The 24,235-nt window shown below is 51.4% G+C and overlaps 3 protein-coding genes and 4 pseudogenes across 4 annotated transcripts in view; 6 read left to right on the forward strand and 1 right to left on the reverse strand.

Annotated features, from left to right (window-relative positions):
• The window catches only part of LOC142565493 (LIM domain-binding protein 2-like), a 398,298-nt gene that overhangs the window by 234,608 nt on the left and 139,455 nt on the right, over positions 1–24,235 (reverse strand). For both annotated transcript variants that reach the window (XM_075676267.1, XM_075676266.1), the window contains exon 2: positions 276–383. In XM_075676267.1, coding sequence (XP_075532382.1) covers positions 276–290 — 15 coding nt within the window. In that variant the 5' untranslated portion in view covers positions 291–383. The remainder of the gene's footprint in view (positions 1–275; positions 384–24,235) is intronic.
• On the forward strand, positions 342–10,692 carry LOC142568871 (ras-like GTP-binding protein Rho1; annotated as a pseudogene).
• Positions 12,036–12,595, forward strand: LOC142569021 (ras-like GTP-binding protein rhoA). The gene has a single exon (XM_075678566.1). The coding sequence runs from the start codon at positions 12,036–12,038 to the stop codon at positions 12,585–12,587; it is 552 nt and encodes a 183-aa protein (XP_075534681.1). The 3' UTR covers positions 12,588–12,595.
• Positions 12,818–15,164, forward strand: LOC142569096 (ras-like GTP-binding protein Rho1; annotated as a pseudogene).
• Positions 17,936–18,495, forward strand: LOC142569112 (ras-like GTP-binding protein rhoA). Its single transcript, XM_075678599.1, has one exon. It carries the CDS (start codon positions 17,936–17,938, stop codon positions 18,485–18,487), a length of 552 nt encoding a protein of 183 aa, XP_075534714.1. The 3' UTR covers positions 18,488–18,495.
• On the forward strand, positions 18,718–21,064 carry LOC142569128 (ras-like GTP-binding protein Rho1; annotated as a pseudogene).
• LOC142569144 (ras-like GTP-binding protein Rho1) lies at positions 21,137–23,483 on the forward strand (annotated as a pseudogene).

A 24,235-nucleotide genomic window follows, 5' to 3' on the forward strand; every position in this document is an offset into this window, starting at 1 on the left:
GTAAAACTGATTGCATAGCTTCTAGTGTCGCTCGCCTTCGTCCTCGTATTCGCCGCGCTACTAGTCTTTTCTCTCTCTCTCTCTCTCTCTCTCTCTCTCTCTCTCTCTCTCTCTCTCTCTCTCTCTCTCTCTCTCTCTCTCTCTCTCTCTCTCTTCAACGAAATCCTGCCTGATGGTGTGCAGGAAAGCAGAGCCCACGGACTGAAGGGCAAAATATCGGCGCGCGCGTGATGGCAGAGGAGAAGCGGCAGCAGGCGTGGCGCCTCTGTACTCACCGGTCTTAATCGCATTCCTCGCTAAGCAGAAGAGGAAGCGGGTGGCGACTGGCCGTCGCAGGGCTCATGGCGGGCATCGTCCGGCCAGCCTCCCGGAACGCCGCATGCCTGCACCACGGGGGCAACGGGTCAGCTGCTGCGCACTTACACACACGCTTTGTCAAGAGCCGAAAGTGGCGGCCGCCAAAACAGCGAGGCGGAGGCTCGGCTCCAGCTGCTACACTTGCCACCCAGAAAAAAGAAATGAGGGAGTCAAAGGCCAGCTCCCGAAGGCATCTCCACGCAAGAGGCCTGCCTCCGTGGTAGAACGACCCCGCGCAAGTTATTTGCGCCATGCTGCCCGCGTCGCTGCACAGAGAAATTTGCTGCCAGTTGAGACAACAAGTCCTTAGCCTCCAAAGGGTTTTGTGAATGGTTAACCGCCAGTAACCTAATGGTTAAAGGGTAAAGAAAAATCAAACTACAGGAGAAAGAAGCTCACGCCTGGCGGTGAATAAGGCAGCATACTATCATCTTAACCTTTTGTTTTCGGCCCTACGTGATTGCTCTTCCATGATATATTAACGCCCGTACACATTAAATGACTGTCATACACATTATCATAATAAACGCAAAGTTCTGCACCGCTGCATGAGATCCGACCACTCACTTTCGTCCATTGGAAGTCATTTCACGAAGTATGAAACACTTCAATTCCTCGAGTGCTTATTTATGGACTCTTACTCGCTCGAGCTGTCTCCTTGTCAATCACCCCTGTCACTAACTCACTTCCTTTGAATGTAACAGTGTAGGCTCGTTATAACGCTCGGCGCATTGCAACATCTGCTTGCTACGTACAGAGTCATTTCCAATCGTCCTCTTTCCATAGCGACAGGTACTACCAGATACACTTGTGTCAGTATTTGCAGTGAATAACGAAATGCTTCCTTTTAGAAAATAATCTGCCCCGGGCTATGTATTCGGCTATGTATACCACCGCATATATAGCTTTATAGCCAGTTTTCAGACGTTCCTTACCGTAAACATCGTTCGGGGAACAGTGCATTGCAAATACATTTCTGCCTCATATCAATCACGCCAAGTAAAAAGGGGGCATAACGCCGTTTGAATAACTTTGTAAGTGCTGAAAAATATTCACTATGGTGAACACTGTATATGGTGAATGGCCACTCGTTACAAAACAAGGCACAGTGCACTATGCCTTGTTTTGTAACGAGTGGCCTCCGTTGGTCTGTAGCACGTTACCCAGCCGAGCACATGTATAATCCTGTTTAACGGCCGCCTCCTTACATACCATCTCCCATTTCAGCGGTTGACCCAAGCGAAACAACTTCGCATAGACGCAATGATTCGCAAAGCGACGAAGCTGGCCTATGGCCTCCCGAACTATACTTCCACACGCCGTCTCCTTAACTTAGGTACACATAACACACTAGGCGAGCTGCTAGAGGCACATTGGGTCAGCCATCGCCAGCGCCTCCTACTCACTCCTACTGGCCGCCATCTTCTCACACGGCTAGGATACTCTGTCCCACCCCTTGAGTCTGAAACCCGTCCAACGATCTTGTCGTTAGCGATACGCCAAGCACTAAGTATTCATCCACTGCCACGTAATATGCACCCCGAGCATGACAAAGGGCGGCGCAAAGCCCGTGTACGATACATAGGCCGCATGCTTGCAAACATCCCGGAAACACATACTTTATACACGAACACATCATGCACTCAAGAGGGCTATACCTCGGTAGTTTTGGATGGCACCGAATCCCTGAGAGACTCTGCTGCAATGCGCGGAACAAATGCCGCTTACGGAGAAATTCTCGGTGTTACTCTTGCAATTCGATACGCCGTCCGTGTTCCTGAGGAAGTGTGTATATTGACGGACTCGCAACAGGCATGCCGGGCGTTCCTATCAGGACATGGCATCCCGAGAGCGGCGCACCAAATTCTCAAACAGATCCCGCAAAATACACCAACCACACCTCCCCGCATCCAATTGCTCTGGACCCCTGGTCACACCTTGCTGCCGGGTAACGAACGCGCACATGCGGTTGCCCGAGAAATTTCCCTCCGGGCGACTCGGCGTGGTGAGGCGAGTAGTTCAGAGTGGGGGGATCCCTTGCTCCGTTACAAAGACATACGCCGTCATTATACACGCATTCGTCGCACCCACGCCGCACCACCGCCGTCCTTCTCGCGGGAGGAAGCAGTGGCATTACGTCAGTTACAAACCGCAACTTTTCCAAATCTTGTCTCTCTCAATAAATTTACCCACACTGTTATGCAGATCGTTGCCCTGGCTGTGGCAGCTCGTCCACACTCTTCCACGTCACGACTGAGTGCACTGAAAACCTCTTTCCTCCCTTGACAACTCTCCTTTACCCCCTACGCAACAAAGAGCTGTGGGACGATGCCCTCCGCGACGGACCTCCCGAGGTCCTCCGAGCTGTGATACAACGGGCTCGAAACATCGCCGGAATCATCTTAGGGACCCTGGACTGAGGGTTCCTCCCACACTGCTCTCGCCATTCAAATATTATTAATAAAGATGTTTTACTCTCTCTCCTTCCTTCTGACCTTATATTCACATCTGCTTTCTTAGTATTCGTATGTAATAGTATTATTGTTACCAAGTTTGTCGACTTGAATGATTCCAATGTATAATTTATGCTTTATAAAATAGATTGACCCACTCCTGCCACGGCTTCCAAAAGGTTGCCGGCAGTAGCTGACAAAATAATAAATAAATAAATTTAATGAGTGAGGCATCAGAGTCAAAGTTCGCAAAGATCAGTCACAGCTGGGCTTCGAACGGTTTGCGACTGTGGCGAGTGGCGAGGTCGGAGTCCAAGTACCGTCATTTCAGTGCTTACGCCTTTCTCAACCCTTTATCTCTTATCCGAAAGCACGGTAAACTGGAAGGCTAACCTCCCTTTTTTTGCTTCACTTTCCTTATCTCTTTTCACGAGCAGGGAGATGGTGTCTCTTACAAAGTTAATGTAAATATATGTGTCCTCCAGAGCGCAGTATATAGACCGCCCTAGAATCTGGACAGTACTAAATTATTAATGCACCACGGTTTTCAGCGTAAATAAACAGCATTCCATCAAAATTCGGGAAATTACATCATTTACAGTGATAAACAGCATACAAGATGTTAGCATACATCCGTCGCTTTAGTATATAAGCAGCTGTACTTAAACAGTGGTCAATTACAGTTCGAGAACTGGTGCCAAGAGAAGGAAAGCGTCGTAGGGGACGGCAGAGAACTACGCGACCTGATCAAGTTAGGAAATTCGCTCACAACGATGGTGTTGGCTGGTACAAGACAGCGGTACTTGAAGGTCGTTGGGAGAGGCCTTCGTCTTGCAGAGGACATAAATGGGATGATGATGATCTCAAGGAATGAACATCGAATCATAACGACTCGTATTCTCTGCGGCACCCGCAGGTCGCCGTCACTGAAAAAGTCAACATATTCTAAATGGAGACGAGCAAATCCTTACGGTTTTGTACCGAGAAAACCGACGGCCGCGCCGAATCGTGCCTTATATGTCGATGAGATGCTTCCTTTGCGCAAATCGCCAGGATCCGAATTTAAAAGCTTCGCACAGGAGAGCGTTTCATAACGACGAACACGCGGTCAATCACGTCATCCCGCTTTATAAAGTCTCACGAGGAGTCAGGAATCTTCAAAATTCGCAACAACTGACTATTGCCCCGTTCTTATTCTTGTTAAAATGTTGTATCTGTGGATGTAGTGCATATCTTCTGGAATCTCCCCCCCCCCCCCCATACATATTCGTATACTGTCTCTGACAAGTTTACAATGACAGTTGCAGAGATTCGTTTTATATAAAAAAAGAACAAGAAGAAAATAATAGAAAGAAGATAAAAAAAGAGCGCTTCCTCACACTGCGACAATGCCCGCATTCCAAGGTGGCCGTTCGCACCGCGCGGTGAACCTTCGCAAAAGGCGAGTCACGTGAAATCCCGTCGATCGCGCCAGGGTTTTTTGTTCCCGATCGAGCGCCGAGCGCTGAAGGATCCGCAGTCGCTTCCTCCAGCTTTTTCTCGCACATGAAGAACCCTTAGTGCTTCAGCACGTAAAAAGCAAAAAAAGAAAGAGAAATGGTAGACGCATACTGCATTATCAAACCGGGAGACAAATGTGTCAGCGCAGCGTCACTCAGCCTAACAAAACTTGAGATACATTTTCTAGATAAGCACTTCTACTTGTAGGCAGTACGCATGCCTTGTAACCTTTTTGGTTATTGTTGGTGTTTTTTTTTTTTTTTTGAGACGTAATAAATGGTGGTTGTTCTTCCAATAATTTTTCCAGTTGTCAGTACAGCGCTCGTCCTGTTGTGTTTGTTTTCGATTCCTGTCCACGTCTTCTTCACGCTGCTTCAAGTTTTTACTCAAGATTAACCAATTCACCGAAGTCAAATGGTGGCCATCATCCACGTCGTGATCCATGACGACGACGTGGAAGCACTAGAAGTTATAGGAGCAGGAAACACGTCATGGCTACCATGTTGTGAATTCACTATCGGTAGCGACTGCAGTCAGGGAAAGGTCTGTGCGCCGCATATCTATGGACCGCACGCACGACATTTCGTCGATTCCGCTTTTCTACGCGTCGAAAAATGAAGCAAATACTACGCACTAACCGTTTGGCATGCGTTAAGCGACTTAAGGGACCACACAATACATTTGGGTGAATGGCGACACGGCGGGGGATTCATCGCGACAATATCTAAAGAGGAATTATTAAGCGGGTGCGTATTCACGAGGTTTTACTGTACAGCATCCTCGTCAAGCCATCGCTTCCAGCATTTATGGAGTTGCGTGTGCGTAAGCGGGGATACATAACAACTGTTACGAGCAGACCAGCCAGCACACTAACCGAAAAACAACGCCCGTAGAAGAAAGGCAGACACACTGACCGCCTGGCGCGTGCGCACTGGCACGAAAATGAGACGCCCAAAGCAATCCAGTCAACAAACAAAACGATTTCATACCTCAGCATTCCTATACACAACTTTCTGTCCATGCGGACAGAACCGCGTGCTAGTCGCAGACATACCATTGCTCGCCTATCATCGTTCTGATCCACAAATTACTCAAAGTCACCCTCGAAAACGCGTGATGCGGCGTACGGTACGTCACGACACACGACTGGCACGCCCACGATTATAATAGATGCTGGAAAAACGAGCCCATTCCTTATCCAAGGACGCCACCGCCAACGCTCGCGCTGTGATTTAGCTTATTCATGTCACCATCTTCGACGACGAAAACCCATCTTGCAGGAAACTTGGAGCAAGGTTCAGCGTGTTGACTCTGACGAAACGAGAGAACCCGGCCTTCACAGGCGAATGTTATATTATGGTGTTGTTCTGAGCTTTTGGGATGCGCTCTGCTGAAATTGGTGTATCCTAATAATTGGCACACAGCCGCTCAGCGGAAACGCCGATGCCCTTGCACAACGCTCATGCCGCCAGCGGAAGGAAAGCTTTATTTCATTCGTTAATTCGGCAGCTACGCCAACTTGCGCGTGATATGCCATTAAGGCGTTGCCACTTTTAATGCGAAAAGATTATATGCCACATTACGAGAAAATCCGGCGTTGTCGTCGGCGGCGTGAGCAAAAGGTGATACCAAAAATGGCGAACGCGCGACGAGTAACAACACGTCAAAAATGCTCGAATTCACGTCAAATTTATCAAGCAGGTTTCTGTAAACAACGTCAATTAATGGAATTGAAAAGAAAATTTGATACATCTCGGAATGGGTGGGAATCGAGCCCGGGCCTCCGGGGTGCGAGACGAACAGGCTTTCCCGACGCCACGGTTATAGTTGACCAAGGTTGTGCCCAGTGCGTGCGTCATTGCACACGTCACGCGACTGCCTCCCACGCGTCGCTTGCTCTTAGGGTTTCATCGGTGCTGAGTCTACTGGGATGCACTCCGCAACGTCTACCTCAGCGGCGTCTGTGAAACGTGGTCAACCACGCAAGCACGTAGCAGAAGAGGAAGCAAGAGAACACAAAAAGGAATGCCGTGCAAGTTTGCAACGTGCATGACGGCATACGGACGAATACCCAAGCGAAATCATTTACCCAAAGCGACTACAATGCTTTCGCATTCCCACACGTAAGCAGTATTAAGTGTCTCGCCATACTTTTTTGGCACATATTACCGCTTTGATCATTGTCACTCAGTATTGATAACACTGCTTAAGCGAGTCACCGTTGTACTTAATCGTTTGGCTATGAAGTACAAAATAAATAAATCTGTTTTGAGAACAGTGCATGTGCTGTCAGTCCGCAACTTCTTTGTCTTCGTGTTATTGTGCTACCGAAGTCAGCTATGAATTCGCTCCAACTCGGCAATTGTTCTGACATTTTAAATAATGCCAGTTGGTTAAAACGAATCTCCAGATTTAACTGCAGCGTTGATAATAGACGAGGAGTTGCCTTGGGCCGTTAAACTCAATTGTTTAGGATACACCATAGGCTTTCCAATTTTCTTTGGAAGAAGGCTGTAACAAGGTGTAAGAAGAAGTAGAAGAAGAATAACAAAGTTCGAGGAAGACGTGTCTTCTGATCGTCTCCAGCAAAGGCACGTTTCCAGGGGCCTATGTGCCTACGGTCTTCGAAAGCGACGCCACCGCCATCAAGGTCGACGGGAAACTGGTGGAGCTCGCGCTGTAGGACACAGCGAAGCATGAGGATCCCGACCGGTTGCGGCCACTGTTGTAACCACGGACACGGACGTCGTCCTCGTGTGCTTCAGTATCGATTCGCCCGACTCCCTGGAGAACAACCCGGAGTTGTGGAGGCCGAAGGTTCGTCACTTCTGCCCCAGCGTGTCTATCGTTCTTGCGGGGACCGAAAGACGTGTACACGCTGTCGGAAACACCAAGGCCAATCAGAGGTGGCAGGAGGACCACGACCGGTTGCGGCCGCTGTCTTACCCAGACAACGACGTCATCATCATGTGCTGCAGTATCGACTCGCCCGACTCCCTGGAGAACAACCCGGAGTCGGGGAGGCCGGAGGTTCGCCACTTCTGCCCCAGCGTGTATATCGTTCTTGCGGGGACCGAAAGACGTGTACACGCTGTCAGAAACACCAAGGCGAATCAGAGGTGGCAGGAGGACCACGACCGGTTGCGGCCGCTGTCTTACCCAGACAACGACGTCATCATCATGTGCTGCCGAATCGACTCGCCCGACTCCCTGGAGAACAACCCGGAGTCGGGGAGGCCGGAGGTTCGCCACTTCTGCCCCAGCGTGTATATCGTTTTTGCGGGGACCGAAAGACGTGTACACGCTGTCAGAAACACCAAGGCCAATCAGAGGTGGCAGGAGGACCACGACCGGTTGCGGCCGCTGTCTTACCCAGACAACGACGTCATCATCATGTGCTGCCGAATCGACTCGCCCGACTCCCTGGAGAACAACCCGGAGTCGGGGAGGCCGGAGGTTCGCCACTTCTGCCCCAGCGTGTCTATCGTTCTTGCGGGGACCGAAAGACGTGTACACGCTGTCGGAAACACCAAGGCCAATCAGAGGTGGCAGGAGGACCACGACCGGTTGCGGCCGCTGTCTTACCCAGACAACGACGTCATCATCATGTGCTGCCGAATCGACTCGCCCGACTCCCTGGAGAACAACCCGGAGTCGGGGAGGCCGGAGGTTCGCCACTTCTGCCCCAGCGTGTATATCGTTCTTGCGGGGACCGAAAGACGTGTACACGCTGTCAGAAACACCAAGGCGAATCAGATGTGGCAGGAGGACCACGACCGGTTGCGGCCGCTGTCTTACCCAGACAACGACGTCATCATCATGTGCTGCAGTATCGACTCGCCCGACTCCCTGGAGAACAACCTGGGGTCGGGGAGGCCGGAGGTTCGCCACTTCTGCTCCAGCGTGTGTATCGTTCTTGCGGGGACTGAAAGACGTGTACACGCTGTCAGAAACACCAAGGCGAATCAGAGGTGGCAGGAGGACCACGACCGGTTGCGGCCGCTGTCTTACCCAGACAAGGACGTCATCATCATGTGCTTCAGTATCGACTCGCCCGACTCCCTGGAGAACAACCCGGAGTCGGGGAGGCCGGAGGTTCGACACTTCTGCCCCAGCGTGTCTATCGTTCTTGCGGGGACCGAAAGACGTGTACACGCTGTCGGAAACACCAAGGCCAATCAGAGGTGGCAGGAGGACCACGACCGGTTGCGGCCGCTGTCTTACCCAGACAACGACGTCATCATCATGTGCTGCCGAATCGACTCGCCCGACTCCATGGAGAACAACCCGGAGTCGGGGAGGCCGGAGGTTCGCCACTTCTGCCCCAGCGTGTGTATCGTTCTTGCGGGGACTGAAAGACGTGTACACGCTGTCAGAAACACCAAGGCGAATCAGAGGTGGCAGGAGGACCACGACCGGTTGCGGCCGCTGTCTTACCCAGACAACGACGTCATCATCATGTGCTGCAGTATCGACTCGCCCGACTCCCTGGAGAACAACCTGGGGTCGGGGAGGCCGGAGGTTCGCCACTTCTGCTCCAGCGTGTGTATCGTTCTTGCGGGGACTGAAAGACGTGTACACGCTGTCAGAATCACCAAGGCGAATCAGTGGTGGCAGGAGGACCACGACCGGTTGCGGCCGCTGTCTTACCCAGACAAGGACGTCATCATCATGTGCTTCAGTATCGACTCGCCCGACTCGCTGGACAACAAGCTGGAGTCAGGGCGGCCAGGGGTTCGCCCTTCTACCCCAGCGTGTCTATCGTTCTTGCAGGGAACAAAAAGGACCTACGCAACGACCCGGACACGCCACCGGAGCTGGCCAAAATGAAGAAGCCCGTGGCGCCTGGGGAAGGGCGCACCACGGCGGATACGCCAATGCCTATATGGGTACACCTGGAGTGCTCCGCCAAAACGAAGGACGGTGTGCGGGATGTGTTCCTAGACTGCTACGATGGTTGCCTTAGAGGTCAAGATGCCGAAGAATTTGAAACGCATTCGGCTCTCTAGAAGACATCTTTTCCCGTTTCCCTGTTAGAAGCCAGAAAGGAGCTGCAGGAGTTTCTCTCGATGCAGTGTCTTCGTCACTTTGCTGTGCGAGCCCATCTGCTACGTGCCCTGGTGCCTTTAAAGTGCAAAAAGTTAAATAAATAAATAAACGAACTACGTTTGAAAGAGAGTCGGTGTGCTCTCCTGGTTTCCTCCGTCTTGCTTTTCCTACACTAGTATTCCAAGAGAGCATGAACGGCGACTGCCCCGAGAAGGCTGTAGTCTCAATTTTGGTACCCATTCTAACAGAAACTTTTCAACTGTAGCTTCCTTTCTAAAGAACCCTTGTGTTTCTCCTTGCTAGGTTCGGGCTACCTTCAGGTGGATGGCAGCCGGCCATTTCACAAATAGACATAACACTCGCGTGAATGACAATAAGGGTCGTTTCCAAGTCCTTAGCGCATTCTGTGATAACTTTCGCACTGTGGAACTGAATCGGAGGGATCAACAAAAGAACGTTTAATTGGACAGAAGAGTAGAACTGAGTATTTTCCTGGGAATGCGTGAAACTAAAAATGCGTTGCCAATGCCTCACCCTGCGTGTTAACTGCTGCTGCAATGCGGGCTTGTTGGTATGGCATCTCGGAGTACTCCTTTAGCGCACTATGGCGCGTTGACGCTTTAATTTTGGCACAGGTTAATTGCTGCTTTCATCACTGTCACTTAGTATCGATAATATTGATTTTGCCAGTCCCGTTGTATTTGTTCGTTCACTATAAATAAATAGAAAAATATTAATTGCCAAAACGGCGCATGTGCTGTCAGTCCTCAACTTCTTTGTCTTCGTACTATCGGCCACTGGTGTTTATGGTCCACTGCATAATTTTCAGTTTCACACAGTCATGTAGGCTCTACAATCTATCTTTCTATTATAGCTTACCTATTATATAATTTTGACTTATTTTACAGTTTACCTACCCGGGATTCTTCGCCAATCCTCCAGAGTGGGTATGTGCCAGTAGATCCCAAGGATCTACATTTACATCAACTGTGAATCCACTCCAACTCGGATATCGTTCTGACATGTTAAATAATTCCAGCTGGTTAAAATGAATCTGAAGCGCGCACTGCAGCATTGTTAATAGACGAGTTGCCTTGGGGTGTTAAACTCAGTTGTTAAGTGTGAACCATAGACTCTCGAATCTCCTTTCGAAGAAGGTTGGAAGAAGGTGAAAGAAGAAGTAGAAGAAGAACAACAACAAAGTTCGAGGAAGACGTGTCTTCTGATCGTCTCCAGCAAAGGCACGTTTCCAGGGGCCTATGTGCCTACGGTCTTCGAAAGCGACGCCACCGCCATCAAGGTCGACGGGAAACTGGTGGAGCTCGCGTTGTAGGACACAGCGAAGCATGAGGATCCCGACCGGTTGCGGCCACTGTTGTAACCACGGACACGGACGTCGTCCTCGTGTGCTTCAGTATCGATTCGCCCGACTCCCTGGAGAACAACCCGGAGTTGTGGAGGCCGAAGGTTCGTCACTTCTGCCCCAGCGTGTCTATCGTTCTTGCGGGGACCGAAAGACGTGTACACGCTGTCGAAAACACCAAGGCCAATCAGAGGTGGCAGGAGGACCACGACCGGTTGCGGCCGCTGTCTTACCCAGACAACGACGTCATCATCATGTGCTGCAGTATCGACTCGCCCGACTCCCTCGAGAACAACCCGGAGTCAGGGAGGCCGGAGGTTCGCCACTTCTGCCCCAGCGTGTATATCGTTCTTGCGGGGACCGAAAGACGTGTACACGCTGTCAGAAACACCAAGGCCAATCAGAGGTGGCAGGAGGACCACGACCGGTTGCGGCCGCTGTCTTACCCAGACAACGACGTCATCATCATGTGCTGCAGTATCGACTCGCCCGACTCCCTCGAGAACAACCCGGAGTCAGGGAGGCCGGAGGTTCGCCACTTCTGCCCCAGCGTGTATATCGTTCTTGCGGGGACCGAAAGACGTGTACACGCTGTCAGAAACACCAAGGCCAATCAGAGGTGGCAGGAGAACCACGACCGGTTGCGGCCGCTGTCTTACCCAGACAACGACGTCATCATGTGCTGCAGTATCGACTCGCCCGACTCCCTGGAGAACAACCCGGAGTTGTGGAGGCCGAAGGTTCGTCACTTCTGCCCCAGCGTGTCTATCGTTCTTGCGGGGACCGAAAGACGTGTACACGCTGTCGGAAACACCAAGGCCAATCAGAGGTGGCAGGAGGACCACGACCGGTTGCGGCCGCTGTCTTACCCAGACAACGACGTCATCATCATGTGCTGCAGTATCGACTCGCCCGACTCCCTGGAGAACAACCCGGAGTCAGGGAGGCCGGAGGTTCGCCACTTCTGCCCCAGCGTGTCTATCGTTCTTGCGGGGACCGAAAGACGTGTACACGCTGTCGGAAACACCAAAACGAATCAGAGGTGGCAGGAGGACCACGACCGGTTGCGGCCGCTGTCTTACCCAGACAACGACGTCATCGTCATGTGCTGCAGTATCGACTCGCCCGACTCCCTGGAGAACAACCCGGAGTCAGGGAGGCCGGAGGTTCGCCACTTCTGCCCCAGCGTGTATATCGTTCTTGCGGGGACCGAAAGACGTGTACACGCTGTCGGAAACACCAAAACGAATCAGAGGTGGCAGGAGGACCACGACCGGTTGCGGCCGCTGTCTTACCCAGACAACGACGTCATCATGTGCTGCAGTATCGACTCGCCCGACTCCCTGGAGAACAACCCGGAGTCGGGGAGGCCGGAGGTTCGCCACTTCTGCCCCAGCGTGTATATCGTTCTTGCGGGGACCGAAAGACGTGTACACGCTGTCAGAAACACCAAGGCGAATCAGAGGTGGCAGGAGGACCACGACCGGTTGCGGCCGCTGTCTTACCCAGACAACGACGTCATCGTCATGTGCTGCAGTATCGACTCGCCCGACTCCCTGGAGAACAACCCGGAGTCAGGGAGGCCGGAGGTTCGCCACTTCTGCCCCAGCGTGTATATCGTTCTTGCGGGGAACAAAAAGGACCTACGCAACGACCCGGACACGCCACCGGAGCTGGCCAAAATGAAGAAGCCCGTGGCGCCTGGGGAAGGGCGCACCACGGCGGATACGCCAATGCCTATATGGGTACACCTGGAGTGCTCCGCCAAAACGAAGGACGGTGTGCAGGATGTGTTCCTAGACTGCCACGATGGTTGCCTTAGAGGTCAAGATGCCGAAGAATTTCAAACGCATTCCGCTCTCTAGAAGATATCTTTTGCCGTTTTCCTGTTAGAAGCCAGATAGGAGCTGCAGGAGTTTCTCTCGATGCAGTGTCTTCGTCACTTTGCTGTGCGAGCCCATCTGCTACGTGCACTGGGGCCTTTAAAGTGCAAAAAGTTAAATAAATAAATAAACGAACTACGTTTGAAAGACCGTCGGTGTGCTCTCCTGGTTTCCTCCGTCTTGCTTCTGCTACACTAGTATTCCAAGAGAGCATGAACGGCGACTGCCCCGAGAAGGCTGTAGTCTCAATTTTGGTACCCATTCTAACAGAAAATTTTCAACTGTAGCTTCCTTTCTAAACAACCCTTGTGTTTCTCCTTGCTAGGTTCGGGCTACCTTCAGGTGGATGGCAGCCGGCCATTTCACAAATAGACATAACACTCGCGTGAATGACAATAAGGGTCGTTTCCAAGTCCTTAGCGCATTCTGTGATAACTTTCGCACTGTGGAACTGAATCGGAGGGATCAACAAAAGAACGTTTAATTGGACAGAAGAGTAGAACTGAGTATTTTCCTGGGAATGCGTGAAACTAAAAATGCGTTGCCAATGCCTCACCCTGCGTGTTAACTGCTGCTGCAATGCGGGCTTGTTGGTATGGCATCTCGGAGTACTTCTTTAGCGCACTTTGGCGCGTTGACGCTTTCATTTTGGCACAGGTTAATTGCTGCTTTCATCACTGTCACTTAGTATCGATAATATTGATTTTGCCAGTCCCGTTGTATTTGTTCGTTCACTATAAATAAATAGAAAAATATTAATTGCCAAAACGGCGCATGTGCTGTCAGTCCTCAACTTCTTTGTCTTCGTACTATCGGCCACTGGTGTTTATGGTCCACTGCATAATTTTCAGTTTCACACAGTCATGTAGGCTCTACAATCTATCTTTCTATTATAGCTTACCTATTATATAATTTTGACTTATTTTACAGTTTACCTACCCGGGATTCTTCGCCAATCCTCCAGAGTGGGTATGTGCCAGTAGATCCCAAGGATCTACATTTACATCAACTGTGAATCCACTCCAACTCGGATATCGTTCTGACATGTTAAATAATTCCAGCTGGTTAAAATGAATCTGAAGCGCGCACTGCAGCATTGTTAATAGACGAGTTGCCTTGGGGTGTTAAACTCAGTTGTTAAGTGTGAACCATAGACTCTCGAATGTCCTTTCGAAGAAGGTTGGAAGAAGGTGAAAGAAGAAGTAGAAGAAGAACAACAACAAAGTTCGAGGAAGACGTGTCTTCTGATCGTCTCCAGCAAAGGCACGTTTCCAGGGGCCTATGTGCCTACGGTCTTCGAAAGCTACGCCACCGCCATCAAGGTCGACGGGAAACTGGTGGAGCTCGCGTTGTAGGACACAGCGAAGCATGAGGATCCCGACCGGTTGCGGCCACTGTTGTGACCACGGACACGGACGTCGTCCTCGTGTGCTTCAGTATCGATTCGCCCGACTCCCTGGAGAACAACCCGGAGTTGTGGAGGCCGAAGGTTCGTCACTTCTGCCCCAGCGTGTCTATCGTTCTTGCGGGGACCGAAAGACGTGTACACGCTGTCGGAAACACCAAGGCCAGTCAGAGGTGGCAGGAGGACCACGACCGGTTGCGGCCGCTGTCTTACCCAGACAACGACGTCATCATCATGTGCTGCAGTATCGACTCGCCCGACTCCCTGGAGAACAACCCGGAGTCGGGGAGGCCGGAGGTTCGCCACTTCTGCCCCAGCGTGTATATCGTTCTTGCGGGGACCGAAAGACGTGTACACGCTGTCGGAAACACCAAAACGAATCAGAGGTGGCAGGAGGACCACGACCGGTTGCGGCCGCTGTCTTACCCAGACAACGACGTCATCGTCATGTGCTGCAGTATCGACTCGCCCGACTCCCTGGAGAACAACCCGGAGTCAGGGAGGCCGGAGGTTCGCCACTTCTGCCCCAGCGTGTATATCGTTCTTGCGGGGACCGAAAGACGTGTACACGCTGTCGGAAACACCAAAACGAATCAGAGGTGGCAGGAGGACCACGACCGGTTGCGGCCGCTGTCTTACCCAGACAACGACGTCATCATGTGCTGCAGTATCGACTCGCCCGACTCCCTGGAGAACAACCCGGAGTCGGGGAGGCCGGAGGTTCGCCACTTCTGCCCCAGCGTGTCTATCGTTCTTGCAGGGAACAAAAAGGACCTACGCAACGACCCGGACACGCCACCGGAGCTGGCCAAAATGAAGAAGCCCGTGGCGCCTGGGGAAGGGCGCACCACGGCGGATACGCCAATGCCTATATGGGTACACCTGGAGTGCTCCGCCAAAACGAAGGACGGTGTGCAGGATGTGTTCCTAGACTGCCACGATGGTTGCCTTAGAGGTCAAGATGCCGAAGAATTTCAAACGCATTCCGCTCTCTAGAAGATATCTTTTGCCGTTTCCCTGTTAGAAGCCAGATAGGAGCTGCAGGAGTTTCTCTCGATGCAGTGTCTTCGTCACTTTGCTGTGCGAGCCCATCTGCTACGTGCACTGGGGCCTTTAAAGTGCAAAAAGTTAAATAAATAAATAAACGAACTACGTTTGAAAGACAGTCGGTGCGCTCTCCTGGTTTCCTCCGTCTTGCTTCTGCTACACTAGTATTCCAAGAGAGCATGAACGGCGACTGCCCCGAGAAGGCTGTAGTCTCAATTTTGGTACCCATTCTAACAGAAACTTTTCAACTGTAGCTTCCTTTCTAAAGAACCCTTGTGTTTCTCCTTGCTAGGTTCGGGCTACCTTCAGGTGGATGGCAGCCGGCCATTTCACAAATAGACATAACACTCGCGTGAATGACAATAAGGGTCGTTTCCAAGTCCTTAGCGCATTCTGTGATAACTTTCGCACTGTGGAACTGAATCGGAGGGATCAACAAAAGAACGTTTAATTGGACAGAAGAGTAGAACTGAGTATTTTCCTGGGAATGCGTGAAACTAAAAATGCGTTGCCAATGCCTCACCCTGCGTGTTAACTGCTGCTGCAATGCGGGCTTGTTGGTATGGCATCTCGGAATACTTCTTTAGCGCACTATGGCGCGTTGACGCTTTCATTTTGGCACAGGTTAATTGCTGCTTTCATCACTGTCACTTAGTATCGATAATATTGATTTTGCCAGTCCCGTTGTATTTGTTCGTTCACTATAAATAAATAGAAAAATATTAATTGCCAAAACGGCGCATGTGCTGTCAGTCCTCAACTTCTTTGTCTTCGTACTATCGGCCACTGGTGTTTATGGTCCACTGCATAATTTTCAGTTTCACACAGTCATGTAGGCTCTACAATCTATCTTTCTATTATAGCTTACCTATTATATAATTTTGACTTATTTTACAGTTTACCTACCCGGGATTCTTCGCCAATCCTCCAGACTGGGTATGTGCCAGTAGATCCCAAGGATCTATATTTACATCAACTGTGAATCCACTCCAACTCGGATATCGTTCTGACATGTTAAATAATTCCAGCTGGTTAAAATGAATCTGAAGCGCGCACTGCAGCATTGTTAATAGACGAGTTGCCTTGGGGTGTTAAACTCAGTTGTTAAGTGTGAACCATAGACTCTCGAATCTCCTTTCGAAGAAGGTTGGAAGAAGGTGAAAGAAGAAGTAGAAGAAGAACAACAACAAAGTTCGAGGAAGACGTGTCTTCTGATCGTCTCCAGCAAAGGCACGTTTCCAGGGGCCTATGTGCCTACGGTCTTCGAAAGCGACGCCACCGCCATCAAGGTCGACGGGAAACTGGTGGAGCTCGCGTTGTAGGACACAGCGAAGCATGAGGATCCCGACCGGTTGCGGCCACTGTTGTAACCACGGACACGGACGTCGTCCTCGTGTGCTTCAGTATCGATTCGCCCGACTCCCTGGAGAACAACCCGGAGTTGTGGAGGCCGAAGGTTCGTCACTTCTGCCCCAGCGTGTCTATCGTTCTTGCGGGGACCGAAAGACGTGTACACGCTGTCGGAAACACCAAGGCCAATCAGAGGTGGCAGGAGAACCACGACCGGTTGCGGCCGCTGTCTTACCCAGACAACGACGTCATCGTCATGTGCTGCAGTATCGACTCGCCCGACTCCCTGGAGAACAACCCGGAGTCGGGGAGGCCGGAGGTTCGCCACTTCTGCCCCAGCGTGTATATCGTTCTTGCGGGGACCGAAAGACGTGTACACGCTGTCGGAAACACCAAAACGAATCAGAGGTGGCAGGAGGACCACGACCGGTTGCGGCCGCTGTCTTACCCAGACAACGACGTCATCGTCAAGTGCTGCAGTATCGACTCGCCCGACTCCCTGGAGAACAACCCGGAGTCAGGGAGGCCGGAGGTTCGCCACTTCTGCCCCAGCGTGTATATCGTTCTTGCGGGGACCGAAAGACGTGTACACGCTGTCAGAAACACCAAGGCCAATCAGAGGTGGCAGGAGGACCACGACCGGTTGCGGCCGCTGTCTTACCCAGACAACGACGTCATCATCATGTGCTGCAGTATCGACTCGCCCGACTCCCTCGAGAACAACCCGGAGTCAGGGAGGCCGGAGGTTCGCCACTTCTGCCCCAGCGTGTATATCGTTCTTGCGGGGACCGAAAGACGTGTACACGCTGTCAGAAACACCAAGGCCAATCAGAGGTGGCAGGAGAACCACGACCGGTTGCGGCCGCTGTCTTACCCAGACAACGACGTCATCATGTGCTGCAGTATCGACTCGCCCGACTCCCTGGAGAACAACCCGGAGTTGTGGAGGCCGAAGGTTCGTCACTTCTGCCCCAGCGTGTCTATCGTTCTTGCGGGGACCGAAAGACGTGTACACGCTGTCGGAAACACCAAGGCCAATCAGAGGTGGCAGGAGGACCACGACCGGTTGCGGCCGCTGTCTTACCCAGACAACGACGTCATCATCATGTGCTGCAGTATCGACTCGCCCGACTCCCTGGAGAACAACCCGGAGTCAGGGAGGCCGGAGGTTCGCCACTTCTGCCCCAGCGTGTCTATCGTTCTTGCGGGGACCGAAAGACGTGTACACGCTGTCGGAAACACCAAAACGAATCAGAGGTGGCAGGAGGACCACGACCGGTTGCGGCCGCTGTCTTACCCAGACAACGACGTCATCGTCATGTGCTGCAGTATCGACTCGCCCGACTCCCTGGAGAACAACCCGGAGTCAGGGAGGCCGGAGGTTCGCCACTTCTGCCCCAGCGTGTATATCGTTCTTGCGGGGACCGAAAGACGTGTACACGCTGTCGGAAACACCAAAACGAATCAGAGGTGGCAGGAGGACCACGACCGGTTGCGGCCGCTGTCTTACCCAGACAACGACGTCATCATGTGCTGCAGTATCGACTCGCCCGACTCCCTGGAGAACAACCCGGAGTCGGGGAGGCCGGAGGTTCGCCACTTCTGCCCCAGCGTGTATATCGTTCTTGCGGGGACCGAAAGACGTGTACACGCTGTCAGAAACACCAAGGCGAATCAGAGGTGGCAGGAGGACCACGACCGGTTGCGGCCGCTGTCTTACCCAGACAACGACGTCATCGTCATGTGCTGCAGTATCGACTCGCCCGACTCCCTGGAGAACAACCCGGAGTCAGGGAGGCCGGAGGTTCGCCACTTCTGCCCCAGCGTGTATATCGTTCTTGCGGGGAACAAAAAGGACCTACGCAACGACCCGGACACGCCACCGGAGCTGGCCAAAATGAAGAAGCCCGTGGCGCCTGGGGAAGGGCGCACCACGGCGGATACGCCAATGCCTATATGGGTACACCTGGAGTGCTCCGCCAAAACGAAGGACGGTGTGCAGGATGTGTTCCTAGACTGCCACGATGGTTGCCTTAGAGGTCAAGATGCCGAAGAATTTCAAACGCATTCCGCTCTCTAGAAGATATCTTTTGCCGTTTTCCTGTTAGAAGCCAGATAGGAGCTGCAGGAGTTTCTCTCGATGCAGTGTCTTCGTCACTTTGCTGTGCGAGCCCATCTGCTACGTGCACTGGGGCCTTTAAAGTGCAAAAAGTTAAATAAATAAATAAACGAACTACGTTTGAAAGACCGTCGGTGTGCTCTCCTGGTTTCCTCCGTCTTGCTTCTGCTACACTAGTATTCCAAGAGAGCATGAACGGCGACTGCCCCGAGAAGGCTGTAGTCTCAATTTTGGTACCCATTCTAACAGAAAATTTTCAACTGTAGCTTCCTTTCTAAACAACCCTTGTGTTTCTCCTTGCTAGGTTCGGGCTACCTTCAGGTGGATGGCAGCCGGCCATTTCACAAATAGACATAACACTCGCGTGAATGACAATAAGGGTCGTTTCCAAGTCCTTAGCGCATTCTGTGATAACTTTCGCACTGTGGAACTGAATCGGAGGGATCAACAAAAGAACGTTTAATTGGACAGAAGAGTAGAACTGAGTATTTTCCTGGGAATGCGTGAAACTAAAAATGCGTTGCCAATGCCTCACCCTGCGTGTTAACTGCTGCTGCAATGCGGGCTTGTTGGTATGGCATCTCGGAGTACTTCTTTAGCGCACTTTGGCGCGTTGACGCTTTCATTTTGGCACAGGTTAATTGCTGCTTTCATCACTGTCACTTAGTATCGATAATATTGATTTTGCCAGTCCCGTTGTATTTGTTCGTTCACTATAAATAAATAGAAAAATATTAATTGCCAAAACGGCGCATGTGCTGTCAGTCCTCAACTTCTTTGTCTTCGTACTATCGGCCACTGGTGTTTATGGTCCACTGCATAATTTTCAGTTTCACACAGTCATGTAGGCTCTACAATCTATCTTTCTATTATAGCTTACCTATTATATAATTTTGACTTATTTTACAGTTTACCTACCCGGGATTCTTCGCCAATCCTCCAGAGTGGGTATGTGCCAGTAGATCCCAAGGATCTACATTTACATCAACTGTGAATCCACTCCAACTCGGATATCGTTCTGACATGTTAAATAATTCCAGCTGGTTAAAATGAATCTGAAGCGCGCACTGCAGCATTGTTAATAGACGAGTTGCCTTGGGGTGTTAAACTCAGTTGTTAAGTGTGAACCATAGACTCTCGAATGTCCTTTCGAAGAAGGTTGGAAGAAGGTGAAAGAAGAAGTAGAAGAAGAACAACAACAAAGTTCGAGGAAGACGTGTCTTCTGATCGTCTCCAGCAAAGGCACGTTTCCAGGGGCCTATGTGCCTACGGTCTTCGAAAGCTACGCCACCGCCATCAAGGTCGACGGGAAACTGGTGGAGCTCGCGTTGTAGGACACAGCGAAGCATGAGGATCCCGACCGGTTGCGGCCACTGTTGTGACCACGGACACGGACGTCGTCCTCGTGTGCTTCAGTATCGATTCGCCCGACTCCCTGGAGAACAACCCGGAGTTGTGGAGGCCGAAGGTTCGTCACTTCTGCCCCAGCGTGTCTATCGTTCTTGCGGGGACCGAAAGACGTGTACACGCTGTCGGAAACACCAAGGCCAGTCAGAGGTGGCAGGAGGACCACGACCGGTTGCGGCCGCTGTCTTACCCAGACAACGACGTCATCATCATGTGCTGCAGTATCGACTCGCCCGACTCCCTGGAGAACAACCCGGAGTCGGGGAGGCCGGAGGTTCGCCACTTCTGCCCCAGCGTGTATATCGTTCTTGCGGGGACCGAAAGACGTGTACACGCTGTCGGAAACACCAAAACGAATCAGAGGTGGCAGGAGGACCACGACCGGTTGCGGCCGCTGTCTTACCCAGACAACGACGTCATCGTCATGTGCTGCAGTATCGACTCGCCCGACTCCCTGGAGAACAACCCGGAGTCAGGGAGGCCGGAGGTTCGCCACTTCTGCCCCAGCGTGTATATCGTTCTTGCGGGGACCGAAAGACGTGTACACGCTGTCGGAAACACCAAAACGAATCAGAGGTGGCAGGAGGACCACGACCGGTTGCGGCCGCTGTCTTACCCAGACAACGACGTCATCATGTGCTGCAGTATCGACTCGCCCGACTCCCTGGAGAACAACCCGGAGTCGGGGAGGCCGGAGGTTCGCCACTTCTGCCCCAGCGTGTCTATCGTTCTTGCAGGGAACAAAAAGGACCTACGCAACGACCCGGACACGCCACCGGAGCTGGCCAAAATGAAGAAGCCCGTGGCGCCTGGGGAAGGGCGCACCACGGCGGATACGCCAATGCCTATATGGGTACACCTGGAGTGCTCCGCCAAAACGAAGGACGGTGTGCAGGATGTGTTCCTAGACTGCCACGATGGTTGCCTTAGAGGTCAAGATGCCGAAGAATTTCAAACGCATTCCGCTCTCTAGAAGATATCTTTTGCCGTTTCCCTGTTAGAAGCCAGATAGGAGCTGCAGGAGTTTCTCTCGATGCAGTGTCTTCGTCACTTTGCTGTGCGAGCCCATCTGCTACGTGCACTGGGGCCTTTAAAGTGCAAAAAGTTAAATAAATAAATAAACGAACTACGTTTGAAAGACAGTCGGTGCGCTCTCCTGGTTTCCTCCGTCTTGCTTCTGCTACACTAGTATTCCAAGAGAGCATGAACGGCGACTGCCCCGAGAAGGCTGTAGTCTCAAGTTTGGTACCCATTCTAACAGAAACTTTTCAACTGTAGCTTCCTTTCTAAAGAACCCTTGTGTTTCTCCTTGCTAGGTTCGGGCTACCTTCAGGTGGATGGCAGCCGGCCATTTCACAAATAGACATAACACTCGCGTGAATGACAATAAGGGTCGTTTCCAAGTCCTTAGCGCATTCTGTGATAACTTTCGCACTGTGGAACTGAATCGGAGGGATCAACAAAAGAACGTTTAATTGGACAGAAGAGTAGAACTGAGTATTTTCCTGGGAATGCGTGAAACTAAAAATGCGTTGCCAATGCCTCACCCTGCGTGTTAACTGCTGCTGCAATGCGGGCTTGTTGGTATGGCATCTCGGAATACTTCTTTAGCGCACTATGGCGCGTTGACGCTTTCATTTTGGCACAGGTTAATTGCTGCTTTCATCACTGTCACTTAGTATCGATAATATTGATTTTGCCAGTCCCGTTGTATTTGTTCGTTCACTATAAATAAATAGAAAAATATTAATTGCCAAAACGGCGCATGTGCTGTCAGTCCTCAACTTCTTTGTCTTCGTACTATCGGCCACTGGTGTTTATGGTCCACTGCATAATTTTCAGTTTCACACAGTCATGTAGGCTCTACAATCTATCTTTCTATTATAGCTTACCTATTATATAATTTTGACTTATTTTACAGTTTACCTACCCGGGATTCTTCGCCAATCCTCCAGACTGGGTATGTGCCAGTAGATCCCAAGGATCTATATTTACATCAACTGTGAATCCACTCCAACTCGGATATCGTTCTGACATGTTAAATAATTCCAGCTGGTTAAAATGAATCTGAAGCGCGCACTGCAGCATTGTTAATAGACGAGTTGCCTTGGGGTGTTAAACTCAGTTGTTAAGTGTGAACCATAGACTCTCGAATCTCCTTTCGAAGAAGGTTGGAAGAAGGTGAAAGAAGAAGTAGAAGAAGAACAACAACAAAGTTCGAGGAAGACGTGTCTTCTGATCGTCTCCAGCAAAGGCACGTTTCCAGGGGCCTATGTGCCTACGGTCTTCGAAAGCGACGCCACCGCCATCAAGGTCGACGGGAAACTGGTGGAGCTCGCGTTGTAGGACACAGCGAAGCATGAGGATCCCGACCGGTTGCGGCCACTGTTGTAACCACGGACACGGACGTCGTCCTCGTGTGCTTCAGTATCGATTCGCCCGACTCCCTGGAGAACAACCCGGAGTTGTGGAGGCCGAAGGTTCGTCACTTCTGCCCCAGCGTGTCTATCGTTCTTGCGGGGACCGAAAGACGTGTACACGCTGTCGGAAACACCAAGGCCAATCAGAGGTGGCAGGAGAACCACGACCGGTTGCGGCCGCTGTCTTACCCAGACAACGACGTCATCGTCATGTGCTGCAGTATCGACTCGCCCGACTCCCTGGAGAACAACCCGGAGTCGGGGAGGCCGGAGGTTCGCCACTTCTGCCCCAGCGTGTATATCGTTCTTGCGGGGACCGAAAGACGTGTACACGCTGTCGGAAACACCAAAACGAATCAGAGGTGGCAGGAGGACCACGACCGGTTGCGGCCGCTGTCTTACCCAGACAACGACGTCATCGTCATGTGCTGCAGTATCGACTCGCCCGACTCCCTGGAGAACAACCCGGAGTCAGGGAGGCCGGAGGTTCGCCACTTCTGCCCCAGCGTGTATATCGTTCTTGCGGGGACCGAAAGACGTGTACACGCTGTCGGAAACACCAAAACGAATCAGAGGTGGCAGGAGGACCACGACCGGTTGCGGCCGCTGTCTTACCCAGACAACGACGTCATCATGTGCTGCAGTATCGACTCGCCCGACTCCCTGGAGAACAACCCGGAGTCGGGGAGGCCGGAGGTTCGCCACTTCTGCCCCAGCGTGTCTATCGTTCTTGCAGGGAACAAAAAGGACCTACGCAACGACCCGGACACGCCACCGGAGCTGGCCAAAATGAAGAAGCCCGTGGCGCCTGGGGAAGGGCGCACCACGGCGGATACGCCAATGCCTATATGGGTACACCTGGAGTGCTCCGCCAAAACGAAGGACGGTGTGCAGGATGTGTTCCTAGACTGCCACGATGGTTGCCTTAGAGGTCAAGATGCCGAAGAATTTCAAACGCATTCCGCTCTCTAGAAGATATCTTTTGCCGTTTCCCTGTTAGAAGCCAGATAGGAGCTGCAGGAGTTTCTCTCGATGCAGTGTCTTCGTCACTTTGCTGTGCGAGCCCATCTGCTACGTGCACTGGGGCCTTTAAAGTGCAAAAAGTTAAATAAATAAATAAACGAACTACGTTTGAAAGACAGTCGGTGCGCTCTCCTGGTTTCCTCCGTCTTGCTTCTGCTACACTAGTATTCCAAGAGAGCATGAACGGCGACTGCCCCGAGAAGGCTGTAGTCTCAATTTTGGTACCCATTCTAACAGAAACTTTTCAACTGTAGCTTCCTTTCTAAAGAACCCTTGTGTTTCTCCTTGCTAGGTTCGGGCTACCTTCAGGTGGATGGCAGCCGGCCATTTCACAAATAGACATAACACTCGCGTGAATGACAATAAGGGTCGTTTCCAAGTCCTTAGCGCATTCTGTGATAACTTTCGCACTGTGGAACTGAATCGGAGGGATCAACAAAAGAACGTTTAATTGGACAGAAGAGTAGAACTGAGTATTTTCCTGGGAATGCGTGAAACTAAAAATGCGTTGCCAATGCCTCACCCTGCGTGTTAACTGCTGCTGCAATGCGGGCTTGTTGGTATGGCATCTCGGAATACTTCTTTAGCGCACTATGGCGCGTTGACGCTTTCATTTTGGCACAGGTTAATTGCTGCTTTCATCACTGTCACTTAGTATCGATAATATTGATTTTGCCAGTCCCGTTGTATTTGTTCGTTCACTATAAATAAATAGAAAAATATTAATTGCCAAAACGGCGCATGTGCTGTCAGTCCTCAACTTCTTTGTCTTCGTACTATCGGCCACTGGTGTTTATGGTCCACTGCATAATTTTCAGTTTCACACAGTCATGTAGGCTCTACAATCTATCTTTCTATT

The sequence above is a fragment of the Dermacentor variabilis genome, chromosome 1, assembly GCF_050947875.1.
Source record: "Dermacentor variabilis isolate Ectoservices chromosome 1, ASM5094787v1, whole genome shotgun sequence".
Classification (NCBI taxonomy): Eukaryota; Metazoa; Arthropoda; class Arachnida; order Ixodida; family Ixodidae; genus Dermacentor; species Dermacentor variabilis.

Excerpts from the sequence above, each read along its gene's own strand:
- LOC142569021 (XM_075678566.1), top strand. The coding sequence starts at position 12,036 with ATGTGCTGCAGTATCGACTCGCCCGACTCCCTGGAGAACAACCCGGAG.
- LOC142569112 (XM_075678599.1), top strand. The coding sequence starts at position 17,936 with ATGTGCTGCAGTATCGACTCGCCCGACTCCCTGGAGAACAACCCGGAG.